Genomic DNA, 23107 nt, shown 5'->3' with positions numbered 1-23107 from the left:
AAACATTTCATTGGTTCTCCTTAAAAGCTCAAGTAATGAAACTGCAAAATGTATTTGAGGTCATGACACTTTATTTGACTGGTTGCTAGGCCCCGCCCTCCATACGGTTGTGACGTTACTGGTGGTTCCCATTACATTTGCAACAATACTGGCATTTACCATCAAAATGTTTACTGAGTTCTTGATTTCAGAGGTAGAGATAAACATGCTTCTCATATTTTCTTTAACCAGCTGCTACCAAGCTTTCACCTTCTACTGGCAATAAATACTAACTTTTTGTCAACGTTGCTGGCGTCTCTGAGATTGTACAAAGTGGCAGAGAGCAAATGTCACTGTGTGTCTGAACTATAAAAACACATTACAAGCCATCCAGGACACTGTGGTTTGTGTCTTGTATATATGTTAGTTTAGGTTTGGGATAGGGATATTTCTAGTGACTGACTTGCTACCTATTAGACTATTCAACTAATGTTTAAAAACATTTAAACTGAGCACATGAAGTTGAACGTGAGCCAAAAACAAAAAAAATTGTGTGTTTTAGAAATCATATATAAAAATGACGTTCCTAGTTAATCAAATCATGTTTTGAATGTTCCTAAGCTGTGCAGCATGCACACTCAGATTACTTTGCTGAGTTTGGCTAACCTTAGCAGCGCTAGCAGTAGTAGACTTGGTTTCTTCCATATGGATACATCTGGCTTCAGTTGCTTGATTATAGTTTCAGTTTATTCTGACAAGGTTTACATACAACTATCTCCCCGCACCGCACCTTTTTGCAGTGTTGCAGGACAGCGCAGGTTAGCATGGCTGTCATTTATTTACTTTCCCCTTTCCTCCTTTACAGCTTCCACTCAAAGTGCATCATTTTATTAATATAATTGTCGTTGTTCATTAAAAAGATATTAATAATATGTTTAAGCAACCTGTCAATTAGCCACAAACATCCCTAATTTAGGAAAATTTCATGGTTTGGGTTCAAATATGTCTCTTTACAATCTTTCGTTGTATACTACTGCTAAACGGTAGCCAGTGTGACAAAATGTCACACCAAATGGATCACAAGTTAGAAACGGTAACAGGGCTCACCATTTACAACTGCTACTGTAATTAGCAGATTAAAACTGGTGCAGCTAGCTAGCTCAGCTAGCTTAACTAAGATGTTATTGTAAGTAGCACTAATTGGTTGAAAATGCTGTCTTCAGCTTCCTTCCTGATCATTTTAATGAAAAACTGCTGTCCTAACTATTAGCTGATCTTGCTCTTGCTAAAAGACTAAACCCAAAAACACACACTGCAGGCAAATAAATCTTTTTTTTATTATCTTAAGTGCATTTAAATAATGAGCATGACTATAAATAGTATAAAACATGGACGTAGCTTCCATATCAGAACAATTAAGCTAATACGTAAATGGCTGAAACCCTGTCTGAAGGCCATCAGAGGGATAAATCTGTGAAAACAAAAAAGCAAATTTACAGTCCTACAAAAGTGTGGGGGAAAATAGCTGTGTGCCTTGACCTCTGTAACACTTTCCTGTTGAATTTATGGGCTCAGTCACACATTCTGAGTGATACTGAGTGAAAAATTAACCCTATATTTTTCTTTATCTTGGTCATACTATGTTTAAAAATGGGGGGTTATCTGTGGTATGAAACTGCACAACCATTAGCTAATGAGCTGCCAATCACAAGTAATTAGCCCAGTGAGCCTTCTGCCCTCTTTGTCACATCTGGATTTTTGCAACCAAGGTAACGATGGCAGAAACATTCAGAAACCAACAGGTGATACTACAGTAGCTACACCCATCTTTTATCTGTTGCCAAAGCTCAAAATGTGTCTATTTACAGATGCAGAAGTATGACTGGACAATTACCAGTCAGGGTAGGGGGTTTAGCCAGTGGTCCTGGTCCTGCCATAGGGTTAATAGTAGCACTTTGTTTTACAGTCCAGAAATAGTAAATAAATAACCTGTAAAAAAAATAACAAAAGGCCCCGGGGCAGACCCAGGACACGCTGGAGAGATTATATCTCTCGGCTGGCCTGGGAACGCCTTGGTGTTCCCCCGGATAAGCTGGAGGAGATGGCTGGGGAGAGGGAGGTCTGGGCTTCTCTGCTTAGGCTGCTGCCCCCGCGACCCGGCCCCGGATAAAGCGGATGAAGATGGATGGATGGATAAATAACAAAAATAAGAGCTGCTTTGTATTTTCTATGACCTTTGTAGTTGTTGGTGCAAATGTATTCTTGCTTCAACAACAGTTCCCTAGTATTTACAATGTTTCACTTATTTTTTTTTTTTTTAATAATATGGTGTTATATGGTTTAAGTATTGAATTATTGACAGAAAATTATTGCCTTTTTTAATATCTTACATAATTAGTTATGTGTTATAAAACAACAATGATAAAATGTGTGCACTAGTTATTTATTGTATCTACCGAACTGTACAGTGTTAAGTAACTAATATTTTGATTCATCTGTAAACACCAGTAAGTGCTACACTGTAAAAGAAAGTGCCACTATATTCTTAGTTGTGTCACTCTGAATAAAGGTAGTAACTGAATGTAGCAGCTCGGTGATACTCTTTGTTGATTTTGTTCATCTTTTACATTATTCAAGAGTCCCAGGTAACTGTAATCCGTCTTCTTGACCTGAAACAAAGTATGCAGCTAAATTTCTTGTGATTCTAAGTCGAACCTATGGATCTGTTGTTTACAGCGCATTCATCATAAGAGCACCAAAGAAAGTGTACAGTATATATACAGCCCAACGTGTAAGGCGTAACATCATACAACAGTGTAGTGCAGATACTTCTATCTCAGTCCACTTCGTGCCGAGTCCGTCCCTTTCAGTTACATTTCACGGTGTTACGTTCCATTAATTTCCGGTCTATTCGTATTCAATTCAGTCTGCATTGTTTCATTCAATCCCATTCCACTTCATGCAACGCTAATTTGATTTCAATTAGTCCACTCCCACACGTCCGTGTTTGTTGTACTCTGAGACCAGCCCAGCTTCGCTCGAGTCAAGCGGATATTTTTCAATATACAATGTAAGTGTGGCTGTGTACATTTGGATTCTCCAGTGCAACCTCCTCCCTGTGTTTTCCTTTCGCAAACTACCATTACTGCTGAGATGGCCTTTCCTAGTTTAATTATCATAAGCCTTGTTCCCATATGTGCACCGTTACACGAAGCATAAACTGACACCTGATGTAGGTTGTAAACTTAGCTGTACTTCTTATGGGCAGTGTGAGCCTACATGTTTAGGTGATACTGCTTAGATGTTGTGTCTGAGTTACTATACAAGGTGCACTTTATGAGTAATTAGCTAATTCTCTATAATTTCAACTATGACATATTTGGGAGGTGATTAGCATTGATTATTTTCTTGGACGTGTTTTTGTTTCGTGGTTGCCAAATCCACATTTGTTATCACAAACAACTGAAAGACCCTACTTGTTGTGACGTATTTACAGTGTAAATACTCCAAATTAGATTATTTCTTTAACTTGTGAAGAACCAGGCCTCAACTGGTTAGGAGGTCATTACAACTGCCCCAAAACATTTAGCTAAACAAGGCCTACAAAAGGGAAGTGAGTAAGTCTTAAAGGTTTCAGGCAGGACTGCTAAAAATAAGTACTGACCAAGTTTTAGAAGCACCCCATGGCAAGAGTGGAAAGACAACTTTGCCTTTTCTTAAATGTCCTGGAAAAACAGTTATACAAATATCGTAAAGTTGATGATCTTGAATAACAGGATGAACATATTTAGAGCACCCAACTTCCTTCATGCACCCATTTAGAGATGTAAGTGGACTAGGTAAGGCAAATCTCTCCTAGCCGAGTCTTGAGAAATACTAGCCACAGGCAGATATCAGGCTAGTGACATCACCTTCCCTGATGGTAATGTCAGTCTAGCAGTTGGACCCAGCAGGTGTGTAGTTACTCAGCTCCCTGCGGATGGTGCTGAACGGCGACAGCTCCAGCTCAGTAGTGCACTCGTGTTCATTGTCGTCACTCGCTGTGGCTGAGGAGGGGGCGTGGTTACAGCAGCAGCAGCAACAGCAGCAGTCCAGGAATGCCCTGCCTAGCGGACGACACAAGAGGAGCAGCAGTGCCGGCGTCACGGCGGCCCGACAAAAGAGCAGCAGCTGGGAGAGGAGATGGAGCACGGACATGGTATGCTCAGGAACTCCGGCCGCCATGTAGGCAGAAACTATGTTGCAGATGTTCTCAGGCACCACGCACGCGCCGTAGACGATCGCCAACGCGACGACTGTGCAGTTCATCTGGCTCTCTAACCGGATCTGCTTCTTGTTGCTGCGCACGCTGGCCTGTTCTGCATGCCGAATCTTGCGCGCCGTCACTAATGAGCACCCGATTGTAAAGAGAGTGGGGAGACAAAAGTAGCAGCCAAAGCACCACCACAGCCGAGCACCCTCGTACGTCAGGCCCAGCACATAGAGCATGTCAGGCAGTGAAGTGGATATCCTGATAATGCAGCGTTCCACAGGGGGCTCATCTGGGATTCCCGTGTCCTCTGCCACGAGCTGTCGAATGAGGAGTTCCGGGAGTGCCAAGAGGAGGGCGCCGATCCAGATGACAGGCTAGCTTGGCAGTAGTAGATGTGCAGTTCTCTATCATCTCGTAGTACATCTGGACATTGGTGGCTGCACGGAAGCGGTCGATGCACAGAGCACACAGGGTGAAGGTGGTCACACCCAGGGAGGCCACCTGAGCAAACAGACAAAGAGAAGCCCTTTAAACATTATTCAGAAATTAACATGACACGTAACACTGCGTATATCCAGAGGCCTTAGCTGACTAAAATGCATTGCCTCAAGAGCGTTGCTCATATCTTGAAATTGTGCATCAGCACAGAATGCATGAGGGGGAAATTAGGATAAAAGAGCTTGTGCTAACACTGGCCTTACACAAGTGATTATCTAAAGTCATTTCAACAGGCAGATGGGCTTATCTGTTTTCAATTCTGATTCGCCTGTGACACTCTGCAAAGTTATAGTCACGGCTGCCAGGCTATCGAGCATAACAAAGAAAAGATACTAAATTATCTCAAATGGAGAAATTATATTTCAGAATCTTGAAGAAGGGCTGCTTCGTGTAGAGTAAACAAATGTGTTTCTCTTCATCGCACACAAACACATCAACTTTCACCAGCTGAAAAATCAGCCGCCACCAATAGAAAGACAGCAGGACAAAGTGTAATGGTACCGCTGTTAGGTACACCTGACAGTGGCACAATTACATGCAGTGGGGCAGCAGAGGCACAGTGGAAGGCTGTAAGCTGTGATTAACACTGTAGTATCCCTTGATGCGTGTGTGTGTGTGAACTGAAAGCAGACATTTAGACACCACACCTACATATCAAGGGAGGATTTCGAAAAAAGCTGTTGTTGCTGGAGTCACTCGTTCAAAAGAATCTTTACACCTAGTGTTTAATAACAATCTAATTAGCAAACTTCCAAAAATATTATGCTTTCCTGTTCATTTCTCATTCAAAATCTGCACACAACAGCTAATTATTTGGCACTGCGTCTGCCTTTTAGATATGAGAATTGTCAAATTTCGCCAACACCTGAAAGCATCTGTTGGATTAGCCATCGTTTTGGCACAGTGTGGACCCTGCAAAATGGTCCTCTGCAGCTGGAGCATGTGCAGCCTTAACATCCCCTGACCCTCTGTCCTTCCTCATACAACACTGCTTCCACTCCTGCCCCTTCATATCCAATTTAATTATAACAGCCAGCTTCCCAGATGGCCCCTTTGAGCTGACTTTAATGTTCTAAACACATATTTCCTGGATAGATATAGATGTTCAAACAGGAACACGCACACACGCTGACCCTGATACACATGGAGGTCTAAGCAGGCTCATAAAGGGTCATAACCATGAGGGAGGTGTATGCTCTCTGAACAGTAGCTGTGATGAATGTGACTGCATTTGGGAGCTGGAGGTTTTATTACTTGTTGTGCCAAAATATTGCAACTGCCACTGATTTGTTTCTGAGTGTATTTAGGATGTAGTGAAAGACGTGTTCCTTTTAGAGCATCTTGTGTATGATTTCTTGTCAAACTCTGAACCGATTAATCCATTAGTTGGTTTGGTTTGTCAAATTTTGAGCACACTTGGCAGATGTCATCTTACACTTAGTCCTGCAAGGTTTTATACAGCACAACTGTCTGCTTCTTGTAATAGAGATGAGCGTCAGTCTGGAGCTGTTATTGCAGTGAAATTTAAGCAGGATTTGACAGCCCCATGCTGTTCATCTACAGCATGAACAAAATGCAAAAAAAAAAAAAAAGCACACCCTTCAAATGTTGCTGCAGTACAGGCACAGAGCGACTCTGCTCGTTTGATTCATGCGTCACTGTGGATGCCACTTACTGAAATTGCGTTCTGCTATTGCCCTACTGCACTCTTGAGTGTACATACTATGCAGGGATGCATGTTAGGCATAAAACACGATGTTTGATGTACAGGGTGGGCCATTTATATGGATACACCGTAATAAAATGGGAATGGTTGGTGATATCAAAGTCCTGTTTGTAGCACATTAGTATATGTGAGGGGGCAAACTCCTCAAGATGGGTGGTGACCATGGTGGCCATTTAGAAGTTGGCCATCTTGGATACAACTTTTGTTTTTTCAATAGGAAGAGGGCCATGTGACACTTCAAACTTATTGGTAATGTGACAAGAAAAACAATGGTGTGCTTGGTTTCAACGTAACTTTATTCTTTCATGGGTTATTTACAAGTTTCTGACCACTTATAACATGTGTTCAATGTGCTTCCCATTGTGTTGGATTGTCAATGCAACCCTCTTCTCCCACTCTTCGCACACTGACAACAACACCGCAGGAGAAATGCCAGCACAGGCATCCAGTATCTGTAGTTTCAGGTGCTGCACATCTCCTATCTTCACACCATAGACAATTGCCTTCAGATGACCCCAAGATAAAAGTCTAAGGGGGTCAGATCGGGACACCTTGGGGGCCATTCAACTGGCCCATGATCACCAATCCACTTTCCAGGAAACTGGAAATGCTCGGACCTGGCATCCATAATGTGGTGGTGCACCATCTTGCTGGAAAAACTCAGGGAACGTGCCAGCTTCAGTGCATAAAGAGGGAAACACATCATCATGTAGCAATTTCAAATATCCAGTGGCCTTGAGGTTTCCATTGATGCTACACTGTGGGCTCTTGCTGAATGAAGCTAGGACAGCCACTGATGTTTCTTCATTAGTGACAGTTTTCTTGCATCCACATTTTGGCAAATCCAACACTGAACCAGTTTCACGAAACTTAGCAAGCAGTTTGCTAACAGTAGCATGGGAGATGGGTGGTCTCGTAGGGTGTCTTGCATTGAAATCTGCTAAAATTACCCGGTTACTGCGTTCACCAGATATCAACACGATTTCGATTCGCTCCTCACGTGTTAACCACTTCGACATGTCAATGGCTGTGAACAAAGAGAAACTTGTAAATAACCCATGAAAGAATAAAGTTACATTGAAACCAAGCACACTATTGTTTTTCTTGTGACATTACCAATAAGTTTGAAGTGTCACATGGCCCTCTTCCTATTGAAAAAAACAAAAGTTGTATTCCAAGATGGCCGACTTCTAAATGGCCACCATGGTCACCACCCATTTTGAGGAGTTTGCCCCCTCACATATACTAATGTGCCGCAAACAGGACTTTGATATCACCAACCATTCCCATGTTATTACGGTGTATCCATATATATGGCCCACCCTGTAGAACAAAAAGGTGTTCTTGCACTCAAATAATAGCTGATTGCATTTAAATCCACTATTTAACATTTGAATATGTTGTATAGATTATTTTTCTTTTTTCTTTCTGTCATATACTGGTTACAGTGGTGGATGCCCATATTAAACATAGCCAGAGGCCAAAGGTTCAGACTTCAGACTCATCTAAATGCTCAGTTTCAGAAGTCTGTGAGATGGTATATTCCTAATTGGTCATCTCAGGCGCACACCTCTGGCTTTGAGTCCACCAACCTGCTGTTTAAACCAGTGTTTTTCTCCATTTTTTTTCCTACCTTTATTATTGTGAAACATCATATTAGTCTCTGTGTCTGACCCACTTCTGACAGACACAAATATCCATTGCGTACACAAGAACAGGTAGTTGCAAATGCTGAATATTTCATAAATAGAACAACAGGCCTGAAATTGGTTTTAAAGGCAACCAAGCTTTGATCAGCATGTCAGGGCGGAGAGCAAGGGCAAGATGAACAAGCATAGCTTTGTACCGGATGAGAGAGAGAGAGAGTCCAACAGTCAAGGCGGGTGGGGGTGGAGGGTTTAGGGGGGTGAAGCTGTCAGTGTGTTTGTGGAAGGGGGAAATGCAAATGAGAGAATGAGAAACAGAGGCAGAAGAGGAATGGAAAGTAAAGAGGGAGTCAGAGAATGAAAGGGAAAGAGAGAGAATGAGAGCTGAACAATAGCAGAGAAACACGTCAGTGAGTCTAACTCACTGAGTGACAGAAAGAAAGAAATAACCCACGACATCCTCAGAATGATTAACAATGTTAATGTGGCATTTATCCCAACCAGCAGCATTGACCTTGTCATGTTCAGTTTACCTGCAGGCAAGACAACAGGTCTGTTAGCTTCAGGGACAGAAATCCTGCAACAGTAATGCTCTGAAATAACCCCCCCCCCCAAATAAATAATATATGTACACTCCTGTTGATTTTATACCTCCTGTCTCTTTCTAAAGGAATAGCTTGAGATTTTTAGAATCATAGTTATTTTTTTTCTTTTCTTTCCAATACCGAGTATCAGTCAAGCAGAGGAACTCAATAAAGATCTAAGAAGGACAAATCACAAGTTGAAAAAGTTTCTTAGATACATTTATAAATAATTGGAGATTCCAAGATTATAGTTCAAACAATTGTAGGCAAGTACAAGTTACAGATGTTTAACCACTTTGCACAAACTGTCGACCTCAAATGAGACAAAATTTAGGATAATCAGGAACAACCCAGGAACCATAACCTGGAAACTGCTGGAACACCAGCGTCACTGTCCATAGTGAAGTGAGTTGTACATGGTCATGGACTAAGAGGGTGCCAAGCAAGAAAGAAGCCCCTACTCCAAAACTGACACCTTCAAGCTCGACAAAAATTTGCAGCTGCTCAAACAAACAAGCCAAATGCTGTCTGGAGAAAAGCTTTACAGTCAATTGAGAACAACAAGCTGTTTGGTCACAATGAGAAAAGGTTTGTTTGGAGGAGTAAAGATGAGGCGTTCAGTCCTCAAAACACTGTACAAATTGTTAAGCACGGTGGTGGTAGCGCTGTTTTGCTGCCAGTGGTACTGGTACATTGCACAAAGTGGATGGAATGATAAAGGACGACTACTTCCAAATTCTTCAAGTTCATATCAGCTAGAAAACTTGCACAGAGTTGGGTATTCCCATGAGAATGAACCACACATCTGTATACTTTTGCCCTGTGCGGATTAGAGAAAAATCCAAGAGAAAATCCAAACTAAATTCAAACTTATACATTCTGTTCTTATTGTGTAAGTCATTAAAGATGCATGCTGAACCATCTTCACCCTGGAAAAGAGCAGTTCAAAGAAATTATTAAAAGCCCCAAATTAGCATTTTAATGCACATGATGGGAGTATGTAGACTTCTGACCACAACTGTATTTAATAATAGAAACAAAAATTGACTTTATGATTCCCTTTAGTTCTGTGATTGGAACCCCTAAGTACCAAATAATACCAAATATCAAATAATATCAAAACCACCTGTTACCACCTGATGATAGACAATTTGCAAAAGAGGTCAATGCAGTTTTTCCACTTTATATGATGAATTGCTTCTCAACCTTGGACTTCAAGAGCTCAGAAAAAAAAAACAAAGCCATGAAAAGGCCTTTCATCTACAACACGTGTTTTTAAAATTCTGGCAGTCCATCTTCACAGCAGGTGAGAAAGACATTTTCCCCTGGTGCTGTTTTTTTAATAACGGCCCATTAAGTTGCTGATTAAAGGTCTTGTGAGCTGGTGGTGCAAAGGCTCAAGTTATTAATTGGCTCTTAACAAGGACTGGTGGAGCATTTGGGGCCATACTGTGACTACAGCCACTGTCAGAGGGTAATGGGTGTTATCAAGTGATGAATGGGCTAATGTCGAAACACAACAATGCGCAAACACAACCACACACATAGACAACCAGTCTGGTAGTAATGAGCCAAAGGGTTATTCCACCTGCATTGCTTTTCTCTTACAGGAGTGTGTGACCCAGTGCAGGCTCCAGAAGACCATAACTCTAACCAGAGAGACCCTGCCAATGACAGCAACCATCCATCAGGTGGGCTGCATGAGCAACAGAGACAGCGAATAGATCAGGGTTAGAAGGCAGGTCCTCTGCTCATGCCCATGTTTATGCTGAATTTTTGAAATTATCTTTCTATATGGTTGATGTATATGGAGGGTAATAGCAGACAAAATCCAACCTTGTGGACCTGCTCATGCTAGCAAAACAAAAACAGCTTCTGCTGTTAAATATCTATTGCTTGTTTTCTGTTATCTTCCGTGAGTCCATCCATTTTCTTAAGTTATAGGTGACTGAAAGCTATCCCAGCTGACTTTGGCAGACAGACTGGTAACTTGCGTTGGGTGTACCCTATCACGGGGCACATAAAAAGAGACAGACAATCATTCAGGCACACTAATGTAATGCTAATGTAGAATCATCACTTCATCTAATATGCACGTCTTTGGACTATAGTGCCTTGACTGTTGTTGTGATCTGGCGATATACAAATAAAACTGAACTGAACTGAATTATAGGAAAAAACCTAACTAGCCCTAACTTGACAAAATCATTGTAAACACACAGGCAGAGGCCGGTGACGCTACTGTTACCAGGTAATTTGTCGCTAGCCTCTCAAACCAAAGGGGTAACACAGTTTGGAGGAGGAAATGCAATAAATATAATACCAAAAACAAAATATTGGTTTTATGAGTTCTTTTGTCTTTGATAGGATTCAACACACTACATATTAGTAGATTATTTACAAAGCTGTTCTAATGACTGTCTAGTCTGTCAGGACCAGCGTGGCTGTGCTGTCACGCCACTCCCCAGCTGCCCGGTGGGGTGACGACAATAAATCATCAGGATTCATCAGGAATGATAAATGTGTGCACTGAAAACTTTATGGTATGGGTTTCAATAGAGTAGCTCCTGTAGATTTAACTTGCAGATGTTCCAGCACTTCTGTTCATATAGTGCAACTAAAGGCTGGACGTCTACTTATTCTTTATTAAGGGTAGAAGTTATATCAACAGAAATTCAAACATCGTCCATGATATTCAGCACTGAGAATGCTGCAGGAGTCCACTATTCATGTTGAAATCCATCTTGGGTAAATGGAGTTCAGCGGCACATTGGGTGCTGCAGGCTGCCGTAGTCAGCTGAGGCAGTAAGGCTCTGCTGGAGCTCTCAAGCTGCTACTCAGTGGTGTTCTGCTATAGAGTTGATGTTAAAACAAGCTAACTGTGCTGAAAAAGACAAGTAACTAGTCACTTCTTCATTTAGAAAAAAAGAGGAAACATTAACAAAGATAATTATTTCTTACTGTGTTTAAGTCATCCTTTTAAAAGTAGCGAGCGATTACCACGTTATGTTTTTTCCAATACACTACGCTGTGTATCTCACTCTTATGTAAAATAGAGTGGTGGAGAAGGAGCAGTTCATTTTGCCAATTATCACTGAATATTGCAATGGCATTTCAGGTTGTTGCAGAGACATGTTTTGAATAATAGCACATTAGCGTGGAAAAATAAGGCATTAATTTGATGTAAAAGGCCCTGCATTAAGGAGGACAGCAGCCCATCCTCCAATGCCCTCTACTGCCATTTCCTACAGACTGTATGACTGGTACTGGTAATCCAACGGGTAATCTCAGTTTCAATAAAGTAATCTTTAAAAACAGAATAAAAAAAACATACTTCCAATGGTTTATTAAAACAACAACAACAAAAAAACATGTGGTCCATTTATGTTTCCAAAGCTCTCGTCTGTGGATGACGTTGCTCAGTAGTTGTTGCTTACACGATTTTGCTCTTGTGATGAAAGAACACGTGTTCAAAAGCTTCGGAAACAAATATATAAAAAGTGTGTATGTGCAATACACTACATTGTGCATTACACATGCACAAAGAACGGGAATGAGTACTTAATGGGCTGCTTTGTATTTTTTTTTAATTACATTAAGAGCAACAGTGCTCTATGTCATTGCTTTCTTTTTTTTTTCTGTCTGTTTCTTCCAGACAATAAATTTCTCTTTCATTGAATTATATCCTGACGTGTGGCAGATTTACCCTGGACGCAAAAAAAAAAAAGAGAGAAAAAAAAAAAGAATGTTCTCATTCTACAGTGGTGGCTGGAAAAGTCCCGTTCCAGGTCATTGATTCCTGCCTGGAAGTGTTACACTGAAAGCAATACAAAACAGAACAGCTTTCATGTTCTATTCTCTTCTATGAAGCCTGATTTTGTGCTGACCTATTCTATGTTGATGTAAAGCTGATATGCTGCTTGTTTTCACTCCACACAATTCATAATGATAATCACCCAATGAATATTTCATTTACATGAGTAATTACCAATTTAGGCAACTGCGTCCAACGGCAACCCCGATCTTTGCTTCATGCTGTTATTTGAACTTGTCTGAACATACAAAACACCAAATCTACTCATCCATGGACAAAGAGCTGGCTGAATGGACTCACCATCATGCATAATGAAGAGCTGCTAATCACATACTCTGAATAATTCAAATACGTATACTCCAATTAACAATTACTCGCATGCCTGACAGGCTGAGAATGCAAAGGGCGCGAGATCTAGTTTGTGTTTGTGTACTTAATTTGTGTTTGTCAGTGTCTACGCGTTGTAAGTGTACATCTGCATTTCAGTTTATATTAATGTAATATTCATTCTGTCTCTAAGTGTATGTGAGTGTGCATGTCCCAAGGCTTGTTTCTAATCACAGATAGCTGATGCGAAGAGGAGAGGGGGGAGAACAGCCGCAGGCAGTGATCAGTAGGGAGAAGGCCATTCCACCCATATGGAGAAACACCACACCCTACTGACTTTGTGAATGTGTGTGTGTGTGTGTGTGTCTACAGGCTAGATGGTTACCTAGATTTTAAACCGACATAGGCTTGGACACATATAACTGTAAATAGTAAGACATTCCTATTTCATGACCTCCGGTAGACCTCTAAAGATCGAAACATAACGGTATGGTAAATGAAGATAAATATTTTTGATTTCATTAGCAAGGCTATCATTTTGGATTCTTTCTTTAGAAAGAAAATCATAATTGCAACTGACTTTATATTCCTTCCTATGTTCCACTACTGTACTTCATACAGCAGACATAAAGAGCAGACCAAATTCTAATTCAGTTTCCTGAGGGTCTGCGCCTCAGTCTGTGCACGGTGAGTGTGTATATGTCAAGCTGATGTATGTCCTGCCATTATCGCCAATTTCGACACTGTGCATTGTGGCCCTCGGTGGGTCCGTGCAGCCCTGTTCACTCTCTCCTCATACTCAAGCTTTCTCTTGCACTCTCTTTTCCTCCAGCCTCTTCAACGGTCTATGTCTGCCTGCTGAAGCCCCGACTACAGAAAATACCAACAAGGCCAAATACACAAGGCACAAACTAAACTAAGCCTAAACTGAAGGATGATATTAGCCTTATAGATTTTTATATACTCTGCTTAGAGTTAGAAAGAAGGAACTTTCAATGAATTAGATAAGCTAGAACATACTTAATGTATCCCAAAAGTTAGGAAATTCATGATAGTCAGAGAATCAGTTTTAGTCAAAATATGAAAGACTGAAAACAGGTTGGATGAACGGCAGTAGAGACAGGCAATAAACAGACGGATCATAAAGGATTCTTTTTTTTATGAGCTAAAGTCCTGTTACTGTTGTCACACTCAAAGTTCTCACATAAAAACACTTAGAAATGTATATAGTAAATAAAAGCATAAGTTGTACATAGCAAATATAATCAGTTCAGGTTCTAATGGCTCTAAGCAGATGCTATATGGCTACACTAGTATTGAGATTGCCAATATCACACTAATTACAATGCATCTTTAGGGAGATGTATATCCCATGATGATGATTACCAATCATCTATCTGTCTACTAATGGGAGAAGTCATTAGGCTGTTGCATATGGGTTCAGTTGTACAATACTTGCATGACTGCTTAAGTGTACAAATTTTGTGTAAGATCCAGTTAGTAGGATTTTGCATTTTGGTTGAATTTTGTCCATCAAACCATGTGCCTAATGCTAAAAAGTAACACAATATTAACAGAAAAAGATGGACATTCAATCAATGTTTCTGTGACATTGTAATATCTCAGATGCCTTTTTCTGTAATGATTTACAAGCATTTCTTTAATTGGGGTTAATAAGATGTATATAAATCACTCTTTTACAAAAGCATAGCTTTAAATCAACCTTGACAAATGACTTCTTTTTCCTTCTGGCTTATACAATGCTTACTGCTCCATTTATTTTTTATTTTACTCTAGTTTCAGGTCTTATTCTAATAAACTGCCAGGTGCAAAGACCCAATTACTGTCCATTAGTTTTGCCTTTTTTTGGGGCTCTGTCCCCTTACTGCCAAGAGGGGCAGTGTGCGGTGTGAACAGGCACTGTATCTGAAATGATGTGGGCTGGCAGACTGGCTCACATTTTTATTTTGTGCAGTATTTCCCGCCGTGTTTGCTCACATCTCACACCAAAATTGCTTTCTCTTTGAGGTTTAGAAATTCCACACTCGACTAAGCACTGAATAAAACAAGATTTACTTAAAGCAGCTCCACGGGAGGCTCCTCTCTTTGCACAGACACTCATGCATTATCTATAGAATCTCCTGATTTGAATACATACCTGAATGGGGTTCTGTGTCTGTCTGTGTTGTGTATTTATGCAGGCTAAGTGTGACTGAGACTGTGTCCTTATTTCAAATGATAATATCCCCTGTGACTCAATTTGGGTTAAGTGAAGAAAGAAGTCACTCCATAGGGTGAGTGTGTGTGTTTCGCTGAATGTTCCACAGGGAAAGATTGAGCCCAGGGCTGCATTACTCACAGCCTGTTTGATACATGCATGCACAAACACACACACGGAACACAAACAGCGCCCTGTGCACATGTCCTGATACATATGTATATTAAAACACATCTTGAAATGAAGCAATAAACACATGGAGACAGGTGTGTACAGCTACTTCACAACAACATATTCTGTATTAAAAATAACCATTTGGTCTGTGCGGTGGATGTGTGTTAGTCAGGTTATTAAATATTATCCCGTGGTCCCTGGGAAGCTCATATGCAATAACACAGGTAGGGGGCCTGTTTCTCTTTGATCCCCCAATAATTAAAACATATGCAGTCACAAGGTGTTTGCAACACGGTGCACAGTGGACTGATACTAAATATGAGGATGTTATTATACACTAAAGAGTAAGTATGCAATGCTAAATATAATCTCTACTTATTATTGATCATTTTTTTGCAGCTTCTGCAAAAAATGTAGGCCTAGTAAAGTGCAGAGCCTGACCGATACATCAGCCTATATTAGCCTTTTGCTGATATATACTGGTATCGGCATTTATTATTATAGATGAGATAAGATAAAGATAAAGAACTTTATTGTCATTGTAGTTATACAACGAAATTTGTTTGGTAGTTCACAGAGGCCAGCAGCAATAAAACAAGAAGCAGCACAGTAACATAATAACCATAGTAAACGTAGTAAAAGTATAACATTAACACTTAAAAAGAAGGCCTTAGCACTAGAGAGTATCCGAATTACGTAGTATCGTCGACGACCAAATTACTGGATGGATCCGGAGAAAAATAAAAAAATCGATCCATAATTCCGAAAGCACCTCACAAAACTTGCAACACGCTGTAACTCACCTCAGAACGTTAGCACTCGGAGCAGTATGCATCACGTGATAGAGCGGCTGTGGCATGCGGGACCTGTCAGTGGTCTGGATAGCATGTGGAGCTTCGCTAGCAACCCGGCATTTCATCTCCGACAAAGTTATCCCCGAGAGAAGTAAAGCAAGTGTGTAAGTCCATCTCTGAATGTTTGTAAAGCATTCCTGCGTTAAGCTTAACAAGCGATATATGGAGCGACTGCCTCTTCTTGCTGCTACTTCAATCATGAAAACTGCTTAATGATCAGCTGATCGGCTTTTCTGTCGCGAGTCCGTGTCTCTAGTTTGTTTTTGGCCCACTTTGCACCAGAAAGAGGAAACCAGCGGCTAAACAACAGCAGCACGTTTAAGCTTGATCAGCTGTTGTTAGAATGTATTTAATATTACTTTCTACTCGAGGATCTTTTTCTATGTAGCTGACGGCTGGTAACTGTGCAGGGGCGGATCTAGCAAAGTTTAGCCAGGGGGGCCGATAGGGCATTAACAGGGAAAAGGGGGCACAAAGACATACTTTTCTTTCTTATTCTCATTTAAAATGTCCAGCTTTTAATAAATAATTATCTGACACCCAAAGTTTTAATTTGATGTAAAATGAATAGAAGTCCATTACTGTATATAGTGACTATTAAGTCTAATATATATACCCTAGTAAGCTATAGTACTTTTTCCTTTGGGAAGGTACCATCTGTGCAGTCTGCAATTTTGTTGAAGAAAGATGTTGACTCTATTTAATATTTCTTGAAAAATAATTGATTTCTGTGCATTTTTTTTCACACTGCATCAAATTAAGGTTGATTACGTCGATTAAGCATCATGAGGTGGAGGGTGAGGGGTGGTTCCCTATTTTTTATTTATTTATTTTTGTTGTTGCTGGGAGTTGGAACCCTATTAGTTAGGTTGCTTAATATTTACGCTAAGTACTCTTTAAAATACCAGAATAGGGAGGATGGTGTAGGTTTAGTTTTATTGATTTAGTATTGCTGAACTATGAAATTTTTTTTTTTTTTGCATACAGGTATAACAGAATAGCTTTAGTGTAGTTGTTGTTTTAAACTTGAGTATGAACTTATACAAAATGCAGCAAGATATTTAAAAAAAAACAGTTTTGTTGATTAAAAAACACTATATCGGATTCATATCGGTATCGGCAGATATCCAAATTTATGATATCGGAATCGGTATCAGACATAAAAAAGTGGTATCGTGCCATCTCTACTTAGCACAGTAAATAAAAAAAAATATAATAGTATTTACAATATGGTATTATGTTTTGAGTGTTGAAATTACAAGTTTTTCCACCAAGGAGCACTCTGCAGACTCACAGGGTTTTTAAACTCCATTATCATATTATCTTATAAAGGACTTTAAAAAATCTGCTTATGTTTGTGTGTCTGAATATAAAAAAACAAAATACCAGCTGATATATCAAAATATCGGATTTTTTAAATCACCAAATATCGGTATCAGCTTTAAAAATTCCATCAGTCAGACTCTAGGAAAGTGTGAGTGGACCTTTACCTTTATAACTTCACTGAACAAATGAATGAGCATAGTGAGCCAGTGAGCATATGTGACCATAAGCTGACAATTGAGCTAAAATGAAGAAAAAGCACCGACTGGTCTTGGATTTAGAAGCCCATTGTACACTCGAGCATTGCCCTAGAAATTGGCCTTCAGCTCTGTCTCAACACCCTTACAATTACAGTTGCATGGAAACTTCATGAAAGCAACGGAAACTCTTCAGAAAGCTAATATAAGATTCACCAATACCAATACCCGACATGCACCACAAGCCCATGAACATATCTTCCTGGGCTAAATCTGACCACTTTAAAAAGGCGACCCCTCTATCTATACATTTGGTTTAAATGTAAAAGGTGAAAATTTATCTTCTTAGGGCTTATTTTTTGTTTAAAAGTGAAAGTTTAGGAAGCAAAGGGGACTAGGTCTAGGTTTAAATCTGCCAATTATGTGAGGAGTTTGTAGAGTTGTTGAAAAAGAGTGACCTTCACTTTTAAACCAAATTTAGACATAAAGGGACACCGTTTCAATGGCCTGAACAGATGGCCTTTCAACCAAACCTTAGTGTAGATTATACGTCAGGCATAGGTATCTTTAACATCTCAACAGGTTTTTGCTGTACGGCTGGTAAGATATTATTAGATAACAGCTCTTCCTGTTTGCAGGCTCTGTAGCATCTGGAGGGAGGAGTTGAAGTTAAATTCTGATCACTGACTCTGGCTTCTTGCCCGGTTACACAATCTGACATTTACTCTTATCTTTCTTTCTACCTTTGGCTGCAAACAAAATAATTCTTACATAGTCATGACTCAGACGGGTTGCCCACAATTTCTCCGTCTTCAAATCAAGCATCTTTAAATACATATGTAACCTCCCCCCTTCATGTTCACTTGAGGCGGGTCATGCCAACAGCCATTCAAAACAAGCTTAAGCTGTGCCTGAGCTGGAATCCCCTGTTTTACACAAAAGACATTGCGCTTGTGGGTGAATCTGACACTGGTGTAATTGCAGTAAAAACACAAAGGAAAGGTATCAGCATACTACTACTGCTTATGAATGCTGGTGCGTGGGAAGGGGAGGGTACAAAAAAGGCAAGGAAAGAGGCTGACTGAGTATATGTGCGTGTGCAATGCCTTCCTCAGGTGTATGTATGATGAAAGCAGTGGTTTATGAGCCAAAGTAAATGGCAGATAGCGAGTGGCTGTCAAACATGCTGGTGCGTATCTGTGCTTGTTTGTGTGTTTGATGCCTCCAGGGCTAAGTGAGATTCCTCTCCAGTTGCAGCAGATGCACAAGTGCCAAACAGATTGCCTTGTTATTGGGTGAGGTGTCATCCTGTGACTGTGTGTACTTTCAGGTCTGTCAGTGCTTTGAAAGTGAAACCAAACTCTTAAATTAAATCTCTATACAGGCAGGCAACGAAGAGCATGACACCTAAATGACATTGACTGAGCCCCTTCATCATCTGATATCACTGAAGTGATCAATTCAAAACATTTCACCTACGCATGTGAGAAATTTAAAGCAGAAAGAAGACACAAATGAAAGCTGGGCAGAATTACCTCCACATAGGGCACCACTTTGCAGGCAAATTCTCCCAGCAGCCAGGACTTCGTCAGTTCGTGGAACACCACCATGGGCAGGCAGAAGAAGATGAGCACAAAATCCCACACAGCTAAATTTGCCAGCAGAGAGTTGGAGATACTCTTCATGTAGTAGTTCTGGCACACGATGCACAGGATGGCAATGTTTCCCGCTATGCCCACCAGGAAAATGACCCCGGAGACGCACGTGATCGCGTAAGCGCCGTAAGTCTCACTCGTCACTGGGTAAAAGGGGTTCTTGATCTCGTTCTCGAAATCCTGCGAGCTGGGAGGGGTGATCGGCGTGGCGTCCCAGGGGTTCTCCTCTCGGAAAGTGAAAAACTCACTCCTCCTGGTGAAGAGGTCAAAGGGCAGTTCGGTGGAGGTGAGGGCCACCGGTTTGGGCATGGGTTCCCACGGTGACGCGTGAGGTTGAGCCAAAACTACAGAGCTTTTGTTCAACCGGTTTCTCCCCCTCTTCCACGCTTTCTTCTGTTCATCTTTTGTGCCTCTCTTGTGCCTCTCGCCCTCCTCGGGTCCCCCTCCTCTGTCTCCCCAACCCATTGAAGATGGCTTAGCCGCATTGTAGTGTCCACCTGCTGGCGTCCCCGTACTACTAAACCCGCCATTCAACTTTATCCTCCTATTATGGTGGCGCGTCGAGTCCCAATGTGAGACGGCGTTGGGATCCTCCACGGGTGTCAGAGTCCTATTGTAGTCGCGTTTGCTGTGTCCATTTCGCCGAATTTCTTCTGCAATTACCCTCTTCCAGGGGTGAGTGGAGTTAAGGGTCCCTCTGATAATTGCCCGCTGTGCCTGCAGCTCTGCCGAAGACGCACCTGTGGCGTACTCGGGCAAGAGCGCACGGTCCCGGGCTTTGTTTTGATGACTCTCCCGGAGAGACCCCTGGAAAGTCTTGCCAGAGTACGCGCTGCTGTTGCTCTCATCTTTAATCCGAACTCCTCCATTATTTCTCAAAGATAGCAATACATGTATATGGGCCAGTAACACGAATAACGTCCTAGGCGGCAGAATCTGCATGATCCAGGAAATTACTGAGCGCAGTTTAAATCTTCACGAGTGCATGATCATCACACCTCTATGGAGCTCGGGGGATAATCTTCTTTTTAGTCAACACCCATGTTGGAAACCGTACAATAAATAGCACAGGGTTACATTCGCTCTGCAAACTTGCAAGTATCCCACTGTCTTCTTCTGCACTATTTGCACTGCAGCTGCAATAATCTCCAAAACGCCCCCTCCTCCTCGTTTTCAAAGTGTTGGCATTAGCAGGACAGCGACTCAGTGTCCGGATCCAGAGAGAGGGAATTGTTGCATATGCACGCACAAATCAGCACAGCATCCAGTTTCCAGCTGTGCGAAAACCCAAATCCTCTGCGAGTATGTGAATGATGTTAATTCATTGGGTTGGGTCGGCAGCAGCAGCAGCGTCAATGCGGTGCAGTCCGGGTAAAGCCCACCAGGCTGTGATGCACGGGAGTAGAGAAGAGAGAGAGAAGGAAAGAGGAGGGGTAGAAATCGGTCTCTTCTCTCTGTATCTCTTCCTTTCCTCCTTTGCGTCCAGTATCTTTCCTTCTTCGCTTTCTCCTTGGGTAGGACCGTGCGCTGGAAGAAAAATGCACTCCCCTGGCGGCTAACCCCGATCTGTCACTCTCCATCCATCATGGAGCATCTAGCAGCCCCGGAGCAGGCTACGGTTACAGCAACCCCCCGGCAGAGAAGCCTGCCACGCCCGACAAGACGTGCTAATAAATATATTTCCCAGTTTTTAATTTTTACGCATAGGCGGCGCTGTGATATCAACGCGCATTTAAGTAGACGCCTTCCAGTCTAATTTGTTTAGACTCAAATAGGAAGCAAATTGCCGCTGGGTAAAACATCTATACTTATTTCAAGAAGAAAAGCAACTTTTAGAGAAAAATCTCTTTCATCTAAGATATCTTGATTTGATCCGCCCAGCTCAATTTATCTGAAGCGCCTCCCCGAGGCATTTTTTAGTTATGTTAAAAAAGAAACACTTTCAGACTAGGCCTACTACTTCATGAAGATTAATGATTCATGCTTTAAATAATTTCACTTGTAAAAGTTGCTACCCGTTAAAAGCAGCTCTCGCAGTCAGTATCGTCACCTCTCCACCTTGGCCCGTTGGGTCATTCGGATTCAACCTTCACAATTTCAGTGCACCGGGCTGCAAACTTCACTTTCATCTAAAGCCTAAACGGATCACTGTGGACAATATATACAGTAAACATTGATTGCCAGTTGTTTTACGACTGTACCACAAATCAGTCAATATACCTTTAAAATGATATTTGACTCTGACCCTAAGCTTTACTCAGAAGCTTTAAGAAACACTCCAAACACTCGGTTATTGTAAGAAGTGGCTTAACCGAGAGGAAACGTTTCCCTCCTGGATTGCAGTGTTAATTAATGGAACATTTCTTGAGCCCACTTGCTATGTTAATGCACTCTAATTCCACTTCGACTTGACTGTTCTTATATGTCTGTCTTCTCTAGCAATTTCTTCATTTTGAGTTAACTACTTAAACTGCTATTGTGACCATAACAGGTATAAAGAGCAGTGACTCCAAAATCAGTGTAATTATGAGCTGCAGTATGCTTCTGCAGCATCATTTTTGGGAGAAAATACATATAAAATGTAGGGAAAACCCCTTAGTATACTTGTGCTATACCAATACCTCATGATTTCAAAGGATCAGCATTAGTTTGCAAATTCTGAACACATTTTAATGACAACTAAATCGCTTTTGAATTTCTGCAATAATTAGTCATACAACAAAACACACCTTTCATCTTTTCCTGTATTTTGAAATTGATTTGGTGGAGCGTTGGATTGTGAATGTGTCTGTCTCTAAATCACTTTGGGCCAGTGCTGTTGTTTCAATGGTTATAAATAAATGTAAATATATTAATGGCTATTAAAAGGCTATAAATAAAATACATACATGTTTGCAGTATATTTTTTCATTTCCAAAAAGTCGTTTATTTAACACAGTTAAGTAAGCTGCATACTGATCTTTGAGGATTGAAATAAAGTATTAAACCTATCAAACTAGTATCGATGTGATACCGATACCAACTCTGGTATCGATACTAACGATATTTGAATTGAATTCCCCCCACCCATCTCTAATAATTAGCAAGGTGTTGCAAGTAATGGAAACCCAGTTTAAATAATTAAAAATAGGCTAACGGATAAACCTTTCAAATGATAACGAGAAAATACCTGTTTTTATAGTAATCTGAAATGTTTGTGGTCATATAACAGTGTTGTTGATTGAAACCAAACCAAAAAAGGCAAAAGTAGGAATCTTTCTGATGGCAAACAGGGGGCGACTCCACTAGTTAAATGGATAAAATCAATGAAAACAAAAAAGTTTACTTCAGTAATCATTTACCTAATGAGTTCATGGTCACTACATACATATCTTATTTATTGCAGCATAACGTTTATGTTGTAAATTACGCCCATATTTAATTAGAAGATAAATGACTAGCTTCTACAGTATGGTTTCCTTAATTTCTCAATCACAATCATGCTTTTTTTTTCTTGCTTTTTGTTTCAAAGATGCTGATGGCTCATATCTAAGGCTTCAGAAGGGGAGCTGACAAACCAATGTGTGACGTCATGCTGGCTACGTCCATCTTTTATATTCAGGGTTTGATCACAATTTCTGATTTAAAAAAATGTCTGTCACAGAATATTGAGGGTTATGCGGCTATGGCAATTAAATACACCCTGATAAACAAACACATGCACAAAAGCATGGCCTTTCATTAAGCATGTCCAGTAGCTCAGTCAATAATTCAAGAGCCTTTAGAGCTAAATGAAATGAGCCTATTATGTCTCAAGTACCCTAAGTACTGTTAATGGACTCACCCTGCTGCAGACACTGACTGCATATTGCAGCCTTGTA

General features: G+C 40.8%; 1 protein-coding gene across 1 annotated transcript; it reads right to left on the bottom strand.

Moving 5' to 3' along the window:
• Positions 1 to 2089: 2089 nt before the first annotated feature.
• Positions 2090 to 20917, bottom strand: gpr37b (G protein-coupled receptor 37b). Its single transcript, XM_040036066.1, is given in 3 exon segments — positions 2090 to 4602; positions 4604 to 4732; positions 19128 to 20917. Coding segments are annotated over 3 exon segments (1881 nt in total). The 5' UTR covers positions 20190 to 20917; the 3' UTR covers positions 2090 to 3912.
• Between the last annotated feature and the right edge of the window lie 2190 nt (positions 20918 to 23107).

This window comes from Simochromis diagramma, unplaced genomic scaffold (genome assembly GCF_900408965.1).
Source record: "Simochromis diagramma unplaced genomic scaffold, fSimDia1.1 OVJJ01000816.1, whole genome shotgun sequence".
NCBI classification, from domain to species: Eukaryota; Metazoa; Chordata; class Actinopteri; order Cichliformes; family Cichlidae; genus Simochromis; species Simochromis diagramma.
The sequence above is the reverse complement of the archived record's forward strand: the minus strand, read 5'-3'. Positions and strand labels throughout refer to the sequence as shown.